General features: G+C 43.7%; 1 protein-coding gene across 1 annotated transcript; it reads right to left on the bottom strand.

Moving 5' to 3' along the window:
* Positions 1-3,354: 3,354 nt before the first annotated feature.
* LOC109878969 (angiopoietin-related protein 5-like) lies at positions 3,355-5,997 on the bottom strand. The gene is made up of 7 exons (XM_020471161.2): positions 5,952-5,997; positions 5,458-5,537; positions 5,335-5,362; positions 5,116-5,207; positions 4,805-4,922; positions 4,391-4,579; positions 3,355-4,171 (listed from the first exon to the last, which is right to left on the bottom strand). Exons 1-7 carry the CDS (start codon positions 5,959-5,961, stop codon positions 3,870-3,872), a joined length of 819 nt encoding a protein of 272 aa, XP_020326750.2. The 5' UTR covers positions 5,962-5,997; the 3' UTR covers positions 3,355-3,869.
* Positions 5,998-18,234: the final 12,237 nt, after the last annotated feature.

Consider the following 18,234-nt stretch of genomic DNA (forward strand, 5'->3'; position numbering starts at 1 on the left):
CTGAGCTGGTGGCAGGGCAATGAATGTGATACACTTAGAAGAAAGAGTTTCAGGCTACACCCTTGAAGACTGCGAGGAAAAAGGTAAGCACCTCCACCTGTTTTCATCTGAAGATCGTTATAAAGACACATTCCGCAGCTTTTCCTTCTCTTTTGGACTACAATCATGGGTCGTATTCACTAGAACAAGAAGGAAGCAAACGGGCCAAAACAGAGCTGTCTGAATTTGTCCAACATGCTATACAAGTGATGCATTGTTTTTGATGAAGTAGCCCTGAATGGTCTTCAGGGCTAATACTTTATAACAGACATCTGGCCATCCACCAACACAAATATAATTATATATACAGTACCACTCAAACATTTGGACACACCTACTCATTCAGGGGTTTTTCTTTATTTGCACTATTTTCTATATTGTGAAATAATAATGAAAACATGAAAACTATAAAATAACACATGGAATCATGTAGTAACCAAAAAAGTGTTGGGTTAAATAAATCTAAATATATTTTATATGTTAGATTCTTCAAAGTAGCCACCCTTTGTCTTGATGACAGCTTAGCACAATCTTGGCATTCTGTCAACCAGCTTGACCTGGAATGCTTTTCAAACAGTCTTGAAGGAGTTCCCAAGTAGGCTGAGCACATGTTGGCTGCTTTTCCTTCACTCTGCAGTCCAACTAATCCAAAACCATCTCAATTGGTTTGAGGTTGGGTGATTGTGGAGGCCAGGTCATCTTATGCAGCACTCCATTACTCTCCTTCTTGATCAAATAGCCCTTACACAGCCTGGAGGTGTTGGGTCATTGTCCCGTTGAAAAACAAAATATAATCCCATTAACCACAAACCAGATGGGATGGCGTATCACTGCAGAATGCTGTTATAGCCATTCTGGTTAAATGTGTATTGAATTCTAAATAAATCACAGACAGTGTCACCAGCAAAGCACCCCCACACCCTCACACCTCCTCCTCCATGCTTCACGTTGGGAACCACACATGCAGAGACGATCCGTTCACCTATTCTGCGTCTCACAAAGATACGGCGGTTGGAAACAAAAATTTCAAATTTGGACTCATCACACCAAAGGACAGATTTGTAACTGTCTATTGTCTATTTGCTTGTGTTTCTTGGCCTAAGCAAGTCTCTTGGTTTCTTTGCAGCAAAAAATAAGAAATTCTTATTTACAATGATGGCCTACCAAAAGGTAAAAGGCCTGGGATTAAAAATATATATTTGTAATAAAATATAAATGTAGGACAAAACACATCACGACAAGAGAGACAACACAAAGCTACATAAATAGAGACCTAAGACAACAACATAGCAAGGCAGCAACACATGACAACACAGCATGGTAGCAACACAACATGACAACAACATGGTAGCAACACAACGTGGTAGCAGCACAAAACATGGTACAAACAATATTGGGCACAGACAACAGCACAAACGGCAAGAAGATAGAGACAACTTTTGCAACTGCATTTGAAGAAACTTTTAAAATTCTTGACATTTTCCAGATGAACTGATCTTCATGTCTTAAAGTAATGATGGGCTGTCGTTTCTCTTTGCTTATTTGAGCTGTTCTTGCCATAAAATGGACTTGGTATTTTACCAAATTGGGATATCTTCTGTATACCACCCCTACCTTGTCACAACACAACTGATTGGCTCAAACGCATTAAGAAGGTTAAGAAATTCCACAAATGTACATTTAACAACTCACACCTGTTAATTAAAATGCATTCCAGGTAACTACCTCATGAAACTAGTTGAGTGAATGCCAAGAGTGTGCAAAGCTGTCATCAAGGCAAAGGGTGGCTACTTTAAAGAATCTCAAATATAAAATATATTTGGATTTGTTTAACACTTTTTTGCTTACTACATGATTCCATATGTGTTATTTCATAGTTTTGATGTCTTCAGTATAATTCTACAATGTAGAAAATAAAAAATATAAAGAAAAGCCCTGAAATGAGTAGGCGTGTCCAACCTTTTGACTGGTACTGTATATATCTTAAATTACTGCATTTTCACCAATTTTATGATATAATCGTCAATCCCATTGAAAAGATTACGGACATGATACGGAATGAGAGGCAGTTAAGAGGCAATTCCTCTCTAGGTTTCTTTCTAGGTTTTGGCCTTTCTAGGGAGTTTTTCCTAGCCACCGTGCTTCTACACCTGCACTGCTTGCTGTTTGGGGTTTTAGGCTGGGTTTCTGTACAGCACTTTGATATATCAGCTGATGTAAGAAGGACTATATAAATAAATTTGATTAGAAAATTTGACATTTTCAAAGGGTATAAGAAACGTTTGTTTTACTTTTCTGTTGCAAAACTTTTTGCTACGGTGTGCACTAATGAATACGAGCTTGATGTCAAGATGTTTCTCTTCACAGGAAAGAAAACTGTACGCATGGTGAAGATGTTTCTGAAAGTATCTCCAGGAGTTGACCTTAATGACCCTCTGGTGAAAGAGCAAATTCTCATACAGGTGGGAGGAGAGGTTTCAGGGAGGAAATTTGGATCGTTGCTATAGATTTGCTATGGCTCTTTGACAGCGTTGTACTGTAGCCTAATCAATGAAGTGAAAGAATAACTCTCAGACATGTGACTACACCTATACAAATGAGTAAATGGCCATCAGATCATTTTCTGTGGATCACATCTTTATATAGCGTTTGTCGTCCATGTTGTTTTTAGATAGAGGCAGAGATCACCAAGAGAGATGGAGGTGCATCTGTGCGATGGAAGGAACAGCCAGATGGCAAAGTCTTCCAGAAGAGAAAGAAAGAAGGAAGGTAAGTCAAAAGACATGACCACTTGAGAATGTTCAAAGTCCGTTACTCCATTTAGTCCTCATTCGGGGTTATTCTGGGTTAATACCTCAATATAATACGTCACAATAAAAATAGTTGTTACATGTTACAATACCTCTTTGTGTATGCGTGTGCGTGTGTGTGCGCGTGCATAAGTTTCTCTTCAGGACACTGTGTAAAGAAATCCCATGTATGCTGAGTGAGACTCCTACAGGTGACAAAGTGGGTTGCATTTATTTGAAACAGAAATGAAATTGTTGATGAAGACTTTCTTCTAATTGCTCTGCTTTATCTGAAATGTTACGTCATGTTCAAATAGTTGTAGTCGGCACAACAGGGTATGTTGATTTGATAATCATAATCTGTTCATCAAAGTTGAAGTCTTCATTCTTTTTATGCTTTATTTAACCATGATCAGTCACATTGAGATCTCTTTTTCAAGTGAGCCCTGGGATTAATGTAGCAATGTATAACAAAGCTAAATATCCCTATTCAATCAAAGCTAGAAACCAGGCTTCTAGGGTAGGAGAACAGCAACCTATTTACTCTATGATGAGAAACCATGAATGATTTAATATGCAATGAGTACAACTTTTTATTTCACTTTAAACACAGAGCTTTGAATGTGTGAATTCAATCATGTTTACAGGGCAAAATAATGGGGTCTGGGCAAGGTATGTATGGGCTAAGTGTGTGCTAAACAAATATTCTAAAGATAATTATATTTGAAAATGCATACAATATCAACATTCTAGACTATAAGTTATGTCAAACTATTTAAACTGTTCACATTAGATATGCAGATTTGTCGCAGTGCAACAAATAAAACTTCTCTTCACTGAAAACATGGTGACTGTGACCATGTTGTGCTTATAGACCTTTTAACTGGTCAAGTGTTTTTATTTTATTTTAGTAAGTTAAAGATAATAGTTTCAGTATAGTTTTGTTTGTCAAACCTTGCCTTGTTAATAGTTTTATTTCAGTTTACGAAATTGTTATTTTTATGATTAGTTTTTGTATTAGTTTGCTGTAATAATCTTCTTTCACACGGACTTGATCATCATGCGGCTGGCTTGGGCCGAGTACTGGACAGGTCCTTTCCAGGTCGCCCAGTGGAGGCCGGAGGCCCAGCCGATGTGTTCGCCGGCGGGGTGCCAGTCACCGTTCAGGCTGGCAGAGCCACAGCGACTGTACCACCACCCTCCTCCTCCCTCCGAGAAGCTGCACTTGTCCACGGCGATGTCGCCAAAGATGCAGGGTGAGCAGCCGTCATTGTCCTTGTCGGTTGTGCTGAAGCCAAAGCCGTTCTGGTCAATGCCGGCGTATTTCCCACGGATGGCATCACCTACGGAGAGACAGGGAGGGAGGAAGAGAGAATAATGCAGTTCTACTTCACTCTTGATTGTATTGACTTCCAAAGGATACACCATTTAAGAATATCAACCCAGAATACATATCATATGACATATGTGTGATGTGTAGCTGCCACCAAATGTGAAATAACTAGAACACTGAAGTAAATAACATGACCCCTGTCACCTTGTGCTGTTGAAATAACAGTTACCTGCATTGCCCCTGTAGGCTCCAACGTTCAGCTTGTAGCTCTCCTCCTCTGAGCCCAGACGGAAGTCACTGTACTCAGCGAAGTCAGTGCCCCCTTCAAAGTCCCACAGGTTGACCTGCATAGTTGAACTCCGCCCCCTGCCCCCCTTGGTTAGAGCAAACACCTTACTCAGACCCAGCCAGTGGTCCTCTAGGAAACAACAGGGTAGAGAACTGAATTGAGAAGTGAAAAACATACCTAAAGTAAATGCACTGCATTATGGGGAACCCTCTATGATCATTTGACTTAGAAGTAAACATGAGCATTATCGACAAAAATGTATTTAAATTAGTCTAACAATGGCTCAGCAAACTACACAGTTCTCAGTATCCGTTGCTGGTGGAATATGTGGTGTTTAGAGGGACCCTTTCTTACTCTGTAAATTCCCAAAGCCTTGTTCGTATTCAGCCCACGTCTTGTTGAAAAGAACCTCTGCCCCAGTGCGCATTTGAAAGACTGTCCAGCCTCCGTCCGCCAGCATCTCACAATACACCTGTATACAATGTAAATATACTTTTGAATCAACAAATTGTTTTGTTGGAACCCTGTGGAATTCCAGTAACTCTGGCAAGCCTGGCGACACCTTCAACATTCCATAGCTAAGCTTTATTTCCCCTGTGTGGCTGTGTAACCAAATTACAACTGTAGATATAGTACCTGGCCTATATATTTAGATGTTTCCATACCATAAAGGGGGATGTGACTCCTGCAGGCTGAATGACATACACTCCACTGGTGGCTCGAGGGGAGAGAGTTTTGATCTGTGTGCAATCTGTCCCTGAAACAAACAAACACACATGCACATACACAATAACATATTGAAAAGGGCAGGTGTCAGAGGTTAAGAATGGTTGTCTCTTGTGTTTACAATGTAAGTTAAATAAAGAAAACAAACTAACACTTACCTTGAACAACTAAAGGTGTTTTCTGTTCCTGTACAAAACCAGCAGATAAGTAATGGGTTACTCCCATGTTTGAAGGAATAACATGCTTCTCTGTTTATCAGTGCTGACTGACTGTATATTTACCTGAGTCTGGTCAGTGAGGCAGATGAGACAGACCACCAGTCCACAAAAAAATATCCTATTCCACATTTTGTCACAATTTTCTGAGAGAGAGATAAAGCGATTAACATTGTCAGCTTTTTTCTTTTATGGGTGGCATTGATATTACATATTGCAATTCTTAAAAATGTTTAACCCACCAATATTCTTTTATTTTTTAAACTGAAAAGGAAATGTCTAACTCATCTGAAATCTGAGCAAACTAGTGGCAAATATCACAACATTATCACAGAGAACATGAAACCTCACCATTCCCTCTCCATTCACAACACAGTGGTCACCATACATGTAAAGTTGAAATTCAGTTTGACCAAATAAGGGAAAATGGAACAGTTATAGTATATGCTTTTTGTTATGCTGCCATCATTAGATATTTCACACAGGATAAATATTATGTAAGTTATTATAATCACAATTTTGAAACATGCGTACGTGTGATTTGTGAAGAGAAAACATACCTTGTCCCATGTATTCCTTTACGGTCTATGGTCTACTCCCAGTCAGTTTAAAGGGTATTCAGAGAGGGTTTCCTGTAAGCCTATTTATTTAGGCCAAGAGGGTGGATCTGTAGGTAACCATCCATACCGCCCTCGTTCCGCCCCTCTTGACCTCCTGGAAAGATCTGTATCATGTATCGCGCACATGTTTACCTTTACTTTACACACATTGTTGTGGTCACCCTCCCTTCACATTTCTCACTGTCATTCGTGAATTATAATTCTTCAAGTTTAACCAGTGAAATGTCCATGCAGCATCTGCATGCCAACCATTTGATCTCAATCAGATTCATGTGAATACGCATTTAGATCTTTTTAGTTATGTACAGCGTGCAAATGTAGAGAAGATGGTGTTAAGAAACTGTAGAATATTAGTGTTTTGTTTCAATCAAAGCACATATTTTTCCTAGTGGCACGTGTTGTTGAGTTGTTGCTGTATGAGACACCGCCCCCCACAGAAAACACTCCACCACCATGTGCTTGTGCTAATGTTATTGTGGGCTCTGTGAACCCTGTTGCTATGCTACTCACAGCCCCACCGCCCCCCACAGAAAACACTCCACCACCATGTGCTTGTGTTAATGTTATTGTGGGCTCTGTGAGCCCTGTTGCTATGCTACTCACAGCCCCACCGCCCCCCACAGAAAACACTCCACCACCATGTGCTTGTGCTAATGTTATTGTGGGCTCTGTGAGCCCTGTTGCTATGCTACTCACAGCCCCACCGCCCCCCACAGAAAACACTCCACCACCATGTGCTTGTGCTAATGTTATTGTGGGCTCTGTGAGCCCTGTTGCTATGCTACTCACAGCCCCTCCGCCCCCCACAGAAAACACTCCACCACCATGTGCTTGTGCTAATGTTATTGTGGGCTCTGCGAGCCCTGTTGCTATGCTACTCACAGCCCCACCGCCCCCCACAGAAAACACTCCACCACCATGTGCTTGTGCTAATGTTATTGTGGGCTCTGTGAGCCCTGTTGCTATGCTACTCACAGCCCCTCCGCCCCCCACAGAAAACACTCCACCACCATGTGCTTGTGCTAATGTTATTGTGGGCTCTGTGAGCCCTGTTGCTATGCTACTCACAGCCCCTCCGCCCCCACAGAAAACACTCCACCACCATGTGCTTGTGCTAATGTTATTGTGGGCTCTGTGAGCCCTGTTGCTATGCTACTCACAGCCCCACCGCCCCCCACAGAAAACACTCTTAACAATCCAATATTGGAGTTTAGAGGAAATTACAAACCGCCAAGAATACATCCAGCACAGTCCAATGAACAAGGAATAAAATAAAGTTTGTGTTTATCTCTCAAATGTCTTTAGATGTCTCCATTTTCACCCCAAGTACAATTGCAGTGTTTCAAATGGTTTTATTTATGCATCAGGGTTGGGTGGATTTCTTGAAAAATTGAATCAGTTACTGATTACAGATTACAAGATAAATAATTAGTAGCATAATCCATTGGATTATGCAAAATGAGTAACGTTCTTTTGATAATCGGATTACTTTTGGACACTCCTCAGTTTATGCTCAAGACCGATCAGTTCCTTCTCTAACACTGTTCTGTGGATGCTCTTCCCTCAGATTTATCCTCAGTGTCCAACACCAATGTTCTAGAATAGAATCCTCTGTGACTCTACTCTGCAAAAACTCTGACATGAGTAATGCTTGCTGGAGCAGAAAGATGTCATTGGTTTTGATGCATTGAACCCATAGTGGAGGTATCAGGACTCAAAAAATGTTTTGTCCTGACACACCCTGCCAAACACAGGCTCAGAGGTGACCAGATGGGTAACCCTACGAAGCAGGTTTGAGGTGTTAGCGAGGTAACTCGGAATAACTGGTCTTACAAAAGTGGCTGACCTTTTAGCCAGGTCAATTTCTATTGCAACAAATCATTCAGAAGTAGCCTGCTCTGGGGCAGGCTAACTCACAGCTAACTCCTCTTAAATATATCACATGGCACATTTAGTAATGAAAGAATGCAATTTAAACTTTACGCACAGTAACCTTTTGTATGACTTAATACAATTATTTTATAGCTAGGAGAAAGGTGCTTGTGGTTGTGCAGTGATAAGCTAACCAAAATCGACCATTAACAATAAGTAATACAATAAAGACAGCACTTCTAAAATACTATTTCATACCATAGCTTGCAGAATTTGCAAGATAACTTTTAATTTGTACTGAAATCAAAATTAAAGAAAAATGTGGCACTGACTTGCCCATGGATTTATGTTTTAACATTGTCTCAATGAAGAGTTTGGTGTCTGACCAGCCATGTGCGACATGCAAGTGGAGTTACAAGCCTGCTAGAGGTCGTAGTACAGATTAAGCCTGACCTGGAACATGCAGCTAACTGAAGCTGGTTAGCTTCAGAAAACCCTGAGTAGATGTACAGTATCTTGCTTCATAGAATACTATTCTGAGCACTGGAGAGGTAGACCTCGCCTACTGCTGCATGACCAGACTTTCTCCAGACCAGCTGACTTACCATCTAAAGATAGTTAATGGCAAGTTGTTTTAAGTCAACGTCCTTCAATTGTGGTCCAGGGAAAGTACTCCCTTTCTAAGTATGTGTTTTGAATTATGACAAGAATTCACTTGCTTTGTCAAAATAATGACATTAGCTTATCAAAATGATGAGTCAATTTCACAATAACCCAGTTTAGCCAATGCTTCAACTTGGTTAAAGTGCAATTGGCACATGTCATTTTTTAAATTTCAGTCTTGGAGGTTTCCTGACTGATTCTGCATTTGGTTAATGATTTTTGTCTACCAAGAGACACAGTGTTAGAGAAGGAACTGATCAGTCTAGAGCATAAACTGAGGAGTGTCCAAAAATTATCAGATTATCAAAAGAACGTTACTCATTTTGCGTAATCCAATGGATTATGCTATTTCACTTCCTCAAAATCCCCAGAATGAATCTAAGATAACTCAATAAATCTGTAATTATTTTTTGCATTATAACTAAGGTGTTTGGGACAGTTTTTCTCAAGTAAAAAATGTGCAATGTGTTGTTTTATGGAAACAGAGTCGTAGATGCTGGGCAGTCTCACTGTCTATGCTATTGATTAGAGAGCAATCACCAGAACTGTTCACCCCATGTTAGTGGGCAAATGGATATTTTTAAATTGAAACCCAACGTTAATTTACCTGTTATGACGCCCTGATGTTCCAAACTCCGACTTGACCAAAATTAGAAACTAAAATAACTGTTTCTGACTCATATTGATGCCACATAGGCCGCTTTTAAAGGGATTTGTTGCTTTTTAAAGGGAGTCACTCTTTAAGGTTAGGGCTATGGTTAAGGGAGAAGTGCATGCGTGTAGCCAGCTAACGTCGCCATCGATATTGCCTTCATGTGTAATCAGGGAATTTATATTCGCTGTGAAGGTGACAGCTGCTTATGCTTTACTTCAGTATCCTTTCCCATGCTGTTTTGAATGGGCTTCAAGATTATATCATCAAACGCATTAAAAACACTGTCATTTAAGATATTGTATCGAACAGCAGGGCAGGGACGTGAGCCAGGGATTGACACTAAGAGTTGCCCTATTGTCTGCAGGAAGTGTACTTAGCAGTCGTACTAGTTGAGACTACTCTGAGGTTGCCCCATTGGGCAGGTGATTTAAAAAAAACAACCAAACTGCAAATAATTCCAGCCTAAAGCTGAACTTTCTCGTTCCTCCCCATTTTTTAGTCAAGTAAGTTAAGCCTGCTCTGCGGAACATTTTTTACTGACAACTAAAATACAAAGAATTCCACAACTGATCTTTCTGGTTCATCCTCTATGTGTAGGTGAAAGACTTGCAATACTGTATATAACATTTCTGCATGTAAATAGCTCATTTATATTTTCAGGCAAGTGATCATAATCTTTGAGCAACCAAAAAAGATTCCTGACTTGTCCGACGGCCAACGTCCTTTCAAATATTCACATCAATCTCTGCAAACACCTTACACATCACGCCAATAGGGTTAACCCACATGGTGGGAATTATAACATGGCTCATATAGTGAGGATTGCTACAATATGCACTGAGCATCAAAACATTAGGAACACATGCTTTTTCCTTGACCAAGACCGACCACGTGAATTCAGTTGAAAGTTATGATGCCTTTTTGATGGCGCCTGTTAAATCCACTATAATCAGTGTAGATGAAGGGGAGGAGACAGGTTTTGAAGGGGAGGAGACAGGTTAAATAAGGATCTTTAAGCCTTGAGACATGGATTGTGCACAGTGTGTGTGTCATTCCGAGGGTGAATGTGCAAGACAAAATATTTAAGGGCCTTTGAACGTGGTATGGTAGTATGTGCGAGGCGCACCAGTTTCAGTGTGTCAGTATCTGTAACGCTGCTGGGTTTTTCACACTCAACAGTTTCCTGTGTGTATCAACAATGGTCCACCACTCAAAGGACATCCAGCCAACTTCACACAACTGTGAGAAGCATTGGAGTCAACATGGGCCAGAATCCCTGTGGAACGCTTTCGACACTTTGTAGAGTCCATGCCCTGATGAATGGAGGCTGTTCTGAGGGCAAAAGGGGGTGCAACTCAATATTATAAATATTTTGTACACTCAGTATATATAGGTTTTTATCAATCACTTTGGCACTTTTTTCAAATTTAAGTGGTATATTTACAAAACTTGAATTTCACTTTTAATGCCCATGTTTTATGTTCAGAATCTTTGATTGAGCTCTCTCTGGTGTTGAACACATCTTCCACCACAGAGTCATGAACACAAAATAATTGTTTTTGTTTATGTGAAATACCATAGTTTAGTCACAAGATGCAGACCTCCTTATTGTTCCTAGAATTTCTAAGCAAACAGCTGGAGTCAGGGCTTTCTCCTATAGAGCTCCTCTTTTATGGAATGGTCTGCCGATCTATGTGAGACGCAGACTCTGTCTCAAACTTTAAGGCTTTACTGAAGACTTAAAGGTTACTGAATAAGTCCAATTATTGAGCATAGTCTGGCCGAGAGGTGCAAAGGTGAACGGCAATAAGGCACTGGAGTGATGAACCAGCCTCGCTGTCTCTGCCTGGCTGGCTCTCCACTGGGATTCTCTGCCCCTGACCATTTTACGGGCGATAACTCACTGGCTCCTCTGCTCATATGGTGGGGGAGATATTTTGTGAGCTATACTTGGCCATGCCTCAGGGTAGTACATTAGTGGTCTGTTGATATCCCTTGTTGGGTCTGTGCTTTGGTAAATGGGTGGGATTATATCCAGCCTGATTGGCCCTGTTCAAGGGTAACTTTGGACGGGCCACAGTGTCCCCCAACCCACTCTGTTTCAGTCTCCAGTATCTATGCTACCCTATGTGGTGGTGGGCTCGGGTCAGTCTGTCCTATCTGCTGTACAGTGTGGTCTTAGGTGTACTCCCTCTAATTCTCCTCTCTCTCTTTATGTCCCCCCTCCCCATCCCGGGGAACCTGAGCCCCAGGACCATGCCTCAGGACTACCTGGCCTGATGACTCCTGTCTGTCCCTGTCCCTAGTTCACCTAGTAGTGCTGCCAATCTAGTTCTAGTGTCTCTACCTTCGGTTATGGAACCCTGACCTGTTTTACCAAATGTGTTACCTTGTCCCGGACCTGCTGTTTCAACCCTGTCTTTCGCTCTCTCACTCTCACTTTCTCTCTTGGACCTGCTGTCTGGACATCTGAATGCTCGGCTATGAAAAGCCAACTGACATTTACTCCTGTGGTGTTGAACTGTTTTACCTTCTAACCATTCCACTTTGCGTCGTGCCTAAGAACAGCACTTAGCAGTGGTATATTGACCTTTATAAACAGGGTGGTTCAAGCCCTGAATTCTGATTGGTATATCAGACCGTATACTATGTGTATGACAAAACATGTATTTTTACTGCTCTAATTACATTGGTAACCAGTATTTAATAGCAATAAGGCACCTCGGGTTTGTGGTATATGACCAATATACCACGGCTAGGGGCTGTATCCTGGCACTCCGCCTTGCGTTATGCATAAGAACAGCCCTTAGCCATGGTATATTGGCCATATACCACAAACCCCTGAGGTGCCTCATTGCTATTAAAACTGGTTACCAACGTAATTAGAGTATTAAACCGGGCCATCAACCGGGCCTTATTGCTTAATTATACCAAACCGCCTTACACTGTCATGTCTACTCCTGCTCCTCCCCTCCTCCTGTGTGACATCACCGGAACACTAACCACCGGTCCTGGGAATCATCATTACGCAAACCTGGCACTCATCATTATGCGCAACTGGTAGTTAGCATTATGATTCACACCTGGAATTCATTGTAGGTCCCTTCCCTTTGTTCACTCCTCAAGTTGGTATTATTCCTGTTTTCATGCATCTCACCACTGTTACGCTGTCTTGTTTCATGTTTGTTGTTTATTAAATGTTTCACCTGCACCTTGACTCATAGCGTTATTGTTACAGAATACCAACTCAAACCATGGAAACAGCAGGAAATTCAAATCTCTCTCAGACGGTCAATGGACAGGGTTCTCTATAATATCAACACCATGACCAGCTGGCATAACTGGGATCGGCTTTGGAGGAGGTTCTTCATAGTGTGCAACGTCTCAAACACACCCGGGAGGCGTTGCCTTCATCCAGCGGAGGATACTCTACAACCAGTCGACCCAGTGAGCCAGTACATCAGCCCATTCATCAACCCGCTCAAATCAGCGATGCCCATTTATCCCTCCCGGATAAATATGACGTTACACCATCCAAATGACGTGGCTTCCTACTTCAGTGCTCACTCTAGTTTTTGCATCAGAGGGGAGCTCCCACCACCGAGAGGTACACGGTAATTTCTCTGCTGACTGGGCGGGCGTTGGAATCGTTTACGGATTTCTGGGAGAGAGGAGAGGAGGAGCTGGATTCATGAGGGGTTCCTGGCTCTGTTTAAATGTATTTTTGATAATTCTCCGGAGGGCAGAGAGGAAAGTGAACGGCTACCGCCTTTACGGAAGGGGAACCAGACAGCTGCTGAGTACGCGCTCACCTTTCAGACTATAGCAGCTTCCTGTGGGTGGAATGAGCCAGCACTTCGTACGCTATTTAGAAGAGGTTTGTGTGAAGAGGTCCAGACGGAACTGGCCTGTCGAGACAGCAAACTCACCTTGGACGCACTCATTGCGATGACCATTCGTCTGGATAACCTACTTCGGGAGCGCCAGTAATCTCATAATTTCTCTCTCTCCCTAAGTGAATACTCGGCATCAGAGCCAGAACCCGTGGAGGTAGGGTTCACTCGTCTCCCCGCGGCAGAGCGCTGCAGACGGATACAGCTGGGGCACTGTCTATACTGTGGACAAGGAGGGCATGAGCTCCAGAGGTGTCCGGCATGTCCAAATCCAGGATCCACAAGAGCAGAGGGACGGTCACGTGAGACTCCAGCGCCTAGGGCAGGAGTGAGTATTCCATCTTCATCACTGTCTGCTATGCCCTTTTTGGTGTCCATTACGCTACCTAACTGTCCCTCATGTACTATGTCAACGGCGTTAGTGGATTCCGGTGCCGCTGGGAACTTTATTGACCAAGACCCTTGCCTCGTCTCTTAACATCAACTCATACCCGCTCTCCTCTCCTTTCCCGATTCAAGTCCTGGATAGTCGGCCTCTTGGGTCCGGAACCGTCACCCACATCACTCAACCACTCACCCTCACTGTGTAGTCCACTCATCAGGAAAACATCCACTTCTTCATCACCAGTGCACCAGTTCACAAGATCATTCTTGGCCTCCCTTGGCTTCAACGCCATAACCCTATCATTTCATGGTCGAGGTTGAGAATCACAGACTGGTCACCTGAATGCCAAGACCCCTGACATTCCCTATCCCCAGACCTGCTTCCCTATCCCCTGTGGTTCCACGTCGGGTTGAGAGTCCTGTGGTTGCCCTTCAGCCCAACATCCCGGAGGTATACCAGGATCTCCAAGACCCGCTCCACCTGTCTCCCTCCTCATCGCCCCTGGGACTGCGCCATCGACCTGCTTGCTGGTGCAATACCTCCGCACAGACGAATCTACCCTCTGTCTGTGGCTGAGACCCAGGCCATAAAGGATTACATCCAAGAGGCGCTCCAACAAGGTTGCATCCTCACGTCCACTTCCCCTGTGTCTGCTGGTTTCTTCTTTGTGGACAAGAAGGATGGAGGGTTACGCACATGCCTTGACTACAGAGGACCCAATGAACTTAACACGAAGTATCAGTACCCTCTCCCTCTGGTGCCGACAGCAATCGAACAGCTCTTCGGGGCCCGGTTCTTCAGCAAACTGGACCTGCGGGGTGCTTATAATCTCATCCGCATCCGGGAGGGGGATGAGTGGAAGACAGCGTTCAGCAGGATGTCTGGCCACTACGAGTACTTGGGGATGCCATTTGGCTTAGCCAATGCTCCGTCAGTGTTCCAGGCATTCATGAATGAGGTGTTCAGGGACATGCTCGGATGCCAGATGGTCGTGTATACATCCTGGTCTACTCGGCTACCCTGGAGGATCATATCATTCACGTTCACGTTCGAGCAGTCCTCTTGGCTAACCACCTGTTCGTCAAGGCTGAGAAGTGTCAATTCCATCAGAAGGCTGTATCCTTCCTAGTGTACCAAATCAGCCCACAGGGAGTAAGGATGGATGACAAGAAGGTAGATGCGGTTAGGTCACGGCCAGTCCCAACCACCATAAAGGGGTTACAACGTTTTTGGGGTTTGCCAACTTCTACCGCCGCTTCATCAGGAACTTCAGCTCCGTCGCCTCTGCACTCACCTCTCTCCTCAAGGGTGGGCCTCATACACTGGTGTGGAGCCCAGCAGCCGACTAGGCCTTTCGTCTCCTCAAGGGATATTTCACCTCCGCCTCATTGCTCAAACACCCAGATCCCACGATATACTTTGTGGTTGAGGTAGACACGTCAGAGGTGGGCGTGGGGGCAGTTTTGTCTCAACGACAGGGTAACCCATTGAAATTGTATCCATGTGCATTCTTCTCTTTCCCCCACAGAAACTTTCCCCCACAGAGAGGAAATACAATGTTGGCAATTGTGAGCTCCCGGCGGGGAAGTTGGCATTAGAGGAGTGGAGACACTGGCTGGAGGGTGCCAAGGAACCTTTCGTCATGCTCACCGACCATGAGTACATACGGACAGCGTGGAGACTGAATCCGCGCCAAGCCAGGTGTGCACTTTTCTTCACCAGGTTCGACTTCACGCTGACCTATCGCCCAGGTTCCAAGAACGTCAAGGCTGATGCCCTGTCCTGTATCTACGATTCGGGAGAGGGTCCTGTCCAGAGTGCACCTATAATCCCATCCTCTCGAGTCGTAGGTCCAGTGGCCTGGGACACAGAGAGGGAGCCCACAACCCTGAACTGTCCTCCTGAGTGCATCTATGTTCCCACATGGATAAGGGATCGACTGCTGACCTGGGCGGTTTCAGCACTATTCTGGTGGTAGTGGATAGATTTTCAAGTCATGTTGTTTAATCCCTCTTCCTGGTCTCCCCACTGCTCTCCAGGTCGCTGAGGCACTCTTCCAGCAGGTCTTCCGTCATTATGGCCTTCTGGAGGACATTGTCTCCGACTGTGGCCCCCAATTCACATCACGAGTATGGAGGGCCTTCATGGAGAAGATCAGGGTCACGGTCAGCCTCACTTCCCGGGTAATGGCCTCAGTCCAACGGGCAAGTGGAGAGGATGAACCAGTAGCTGGGGAGGTTCCTGAGGAGTCACTGTCAGGACCGACAGGGTGAGTGGGCACGATTTCTTCGATGGGCAGAGTTTGCCCAGAACTTGCTGCGTTACTCCTCCACTGGGTTGACCCCCCTTCCAGTGTGTTTTGGGTTTTCAGCCGTCCCTGGCCCCATGGACCCCTGACCAGACCGAAGCACCTGCATTTTATGAGTGGTTCCGGCACACAGAAGTGTGGAGAGACACTCAAGTGAGACTCCAGCGCGACTTCCATTGTCAAAAAGAACAGGCAGACCGCTACCGCAGTGAGACCCCTGTGTTCCGCTCTGGGGATCGAGTCTGGCTCTCTACCAGGTACCTCCCACTCTGCCTGCCCTGCAACAAACTGAGCCCCTGATTTGTCGGGCCGTTCAAGATTCTCTGGAGGGTCAACGAGGTGACATATAGGTTACAACAGGGGGTACTGTCACGTCTACTCCTGCTCCTCCCCTGCGACGTCGCCGGAATACTAACCACCGGTCTTGGCACTAATCACTACGCACACCTGGACCTCATTACCTCCCTTTATTATGTCCCATCCCTTTGTTCATTCCTCAATTGGTATTGTTCCTGTTTTCATGTATCTCGCCACTGTTATGCTGTCTTGTTTCATGTCTGTTATTTTATTAAACGTTTCACCTGCGCCTGCTTCTCGACTCACAGCGTCATCGTTACACAGACCTTATTGCCTAATATATAAATATATATATATATATACACAAATTCATTGTTTGATACAATGCTTTACCGTATTTGATTTGTTTCTTAGGCATGTTGCAAGAATCCCATTGTCTATTCTAGGGATTCTACATGTTATTTCTATATGTACATTTTCATCTTCTCAAAAAGTTGACAGGAGTGCTATCTAAAGGGCTATCTGAAGGGCTCAACTAATTGCAGAGCAGAGAATTTGATACAGTTTCAGAGCAAATTATGGCCCAGGTGAGAGAAGAGTTTTTCAGGAGTGTCCCAATCCTCAAAAATAGATGTACTGTCCTCGTTTCCATTCCTTCATGAAGATACAGGTACACGGAAGGTAACAGAAGTCTGATGGCAACATATCCAGCCATTTAACCTTTAGTATCAGTGGTGATGTAACAGAGGCTAAAAGGGAGGATCTGCACAAACATAAGGAACAGCCAGTGCAGACATTAAAGACACAAATCAACCTTATAAAGCCATAATTAAAATCCAATACCTTTGAATATCAACAGGAATATTAGTTTTAGGGAGGAAATTTGGATCTTTGCTATAGATTTGCTATGGCTCTTTGACAGTGATGTACTGTCTAATCAATAAAGTGAAAGAATACCTCTCAGACTTGTGACAACACTTATACAAATGAGTAAATGGCCATCAGATCATTTCCTGTGATCACATCTTTGTACAGCATTTGTCATCCATGTTGTTTTTATTTTAATTGATTTTTTAAAATGTATATATATATATTTTTTTATTATTATTTTTACCCCTTTTTCTCCCCAATTTCGTGGTATCCAATTGTTTAGTAGCTACTATCTTGTCTCATCGCTACAACTCCCATACGGGCTCGGGAGATACGAAGGTTGACAGTCATGCGACCTCCGATACACAACCCAACCAAGCCGCGCTGCTTCTTTAAACACAGCGCCATCCAACCCGGAAGGCAGCCGCACCAATGTGTCGGAGGAATCACCGTGCACCTGGCAACCTTGGCTAGCGCGCACTGCGCCCGGCCCGCCACAGGAGTCGCTGGTGCGCAATGAGACAAGGATTTCCCTACCGGCCAAACCCTCCCTAACCCGGACGACGCTAGGCCAATTGTGCGTCGCCCCACGGACCTCCCAGTCGCGGCCGGTTACGACAGAGCCTGGGCACGAACCCAGAGTCTCTGGTGGATCCATGTTGTTTTTAGATACAGGCAGAGATCACCAAGAGTTGGTACAGCATTGGTGCTTTCAACGCCAGGGTTGTGTGTTCGATTCCCACGGAGAACCAGTATGGAGAAATAATACGTAACAACATGTATACACTCACTAAACCTGCCTCTCCTTTCTGGGGAGGTTCCCATTGCTTGGAAGACAGCCAGAGTTTGTCCTTTATTTAAAGGGGGAGATCAAGCTGATCCTAACTGTTATAGGCCTATTTCTATTTTGCCCTATTAATCAAAAGTGTTGGAAAAACCTGTCAATAAATCAACTGACTGACTTTCTTGATGTCTATAGTATTCTCTCTGGTATGCAATCTGGTTTCTGCTCAGGTTATGGATGTGTCACTGCAACCTTAAAGGTCCTAAATGATGTCACCATAATTTTTTTCTTAAAGATCCATAATCAATCAAAGCCAGAAACCAGGTTTCTAGGCTAGGAGAACAACAAACCTATTTACTGTCTGATGAGAAACCATGAATGATTTAATATGCAATAAGTACAACTTCTATTTCTCTATTAACACAGAGCTTTGACTGTGTGAATTCAAGCAAAATGAATGGTTTCTGAACATTATTGAATATGTTCATGCTAAACA

The sequence above is a fragment of the Oncorhynchus kisutch genome, linkage group LG19 (assembly GCF_002021735.2).
Source record: "Oncorhynchus kisutch isolate 150728-3 linkage group LG19, Okis_V2, whole genome shotgun sequence".
Taxonomy (NCBI): Eukaryota; Metazoa; Chordata; class Actinopteri; order Salmoniformes; family Salmonidae; genus Oncorhynchus; species Oncorhynchus kisutch.

Excerpts from the sequence above, each read along its gene's own strand:
- LOC109878969 (XM_020471161.2), bottom strand. Across the intron at positions 5,208-5,334 it reads AACACCTTTAGTTGTTCAAG|GGACAGATTGCACACAGATC; the intron begins GTAAGTGTTAGT and ends TGTTTGTTTCAG. Across the intron at positions 4,580-4,804 it reads AGGCTTTGGGAATTTACAGA|AGGACCACTGGCTGGGTCTG; the intron begins GTAAGAAAGGGT and ends GTTGTTTCCTAG.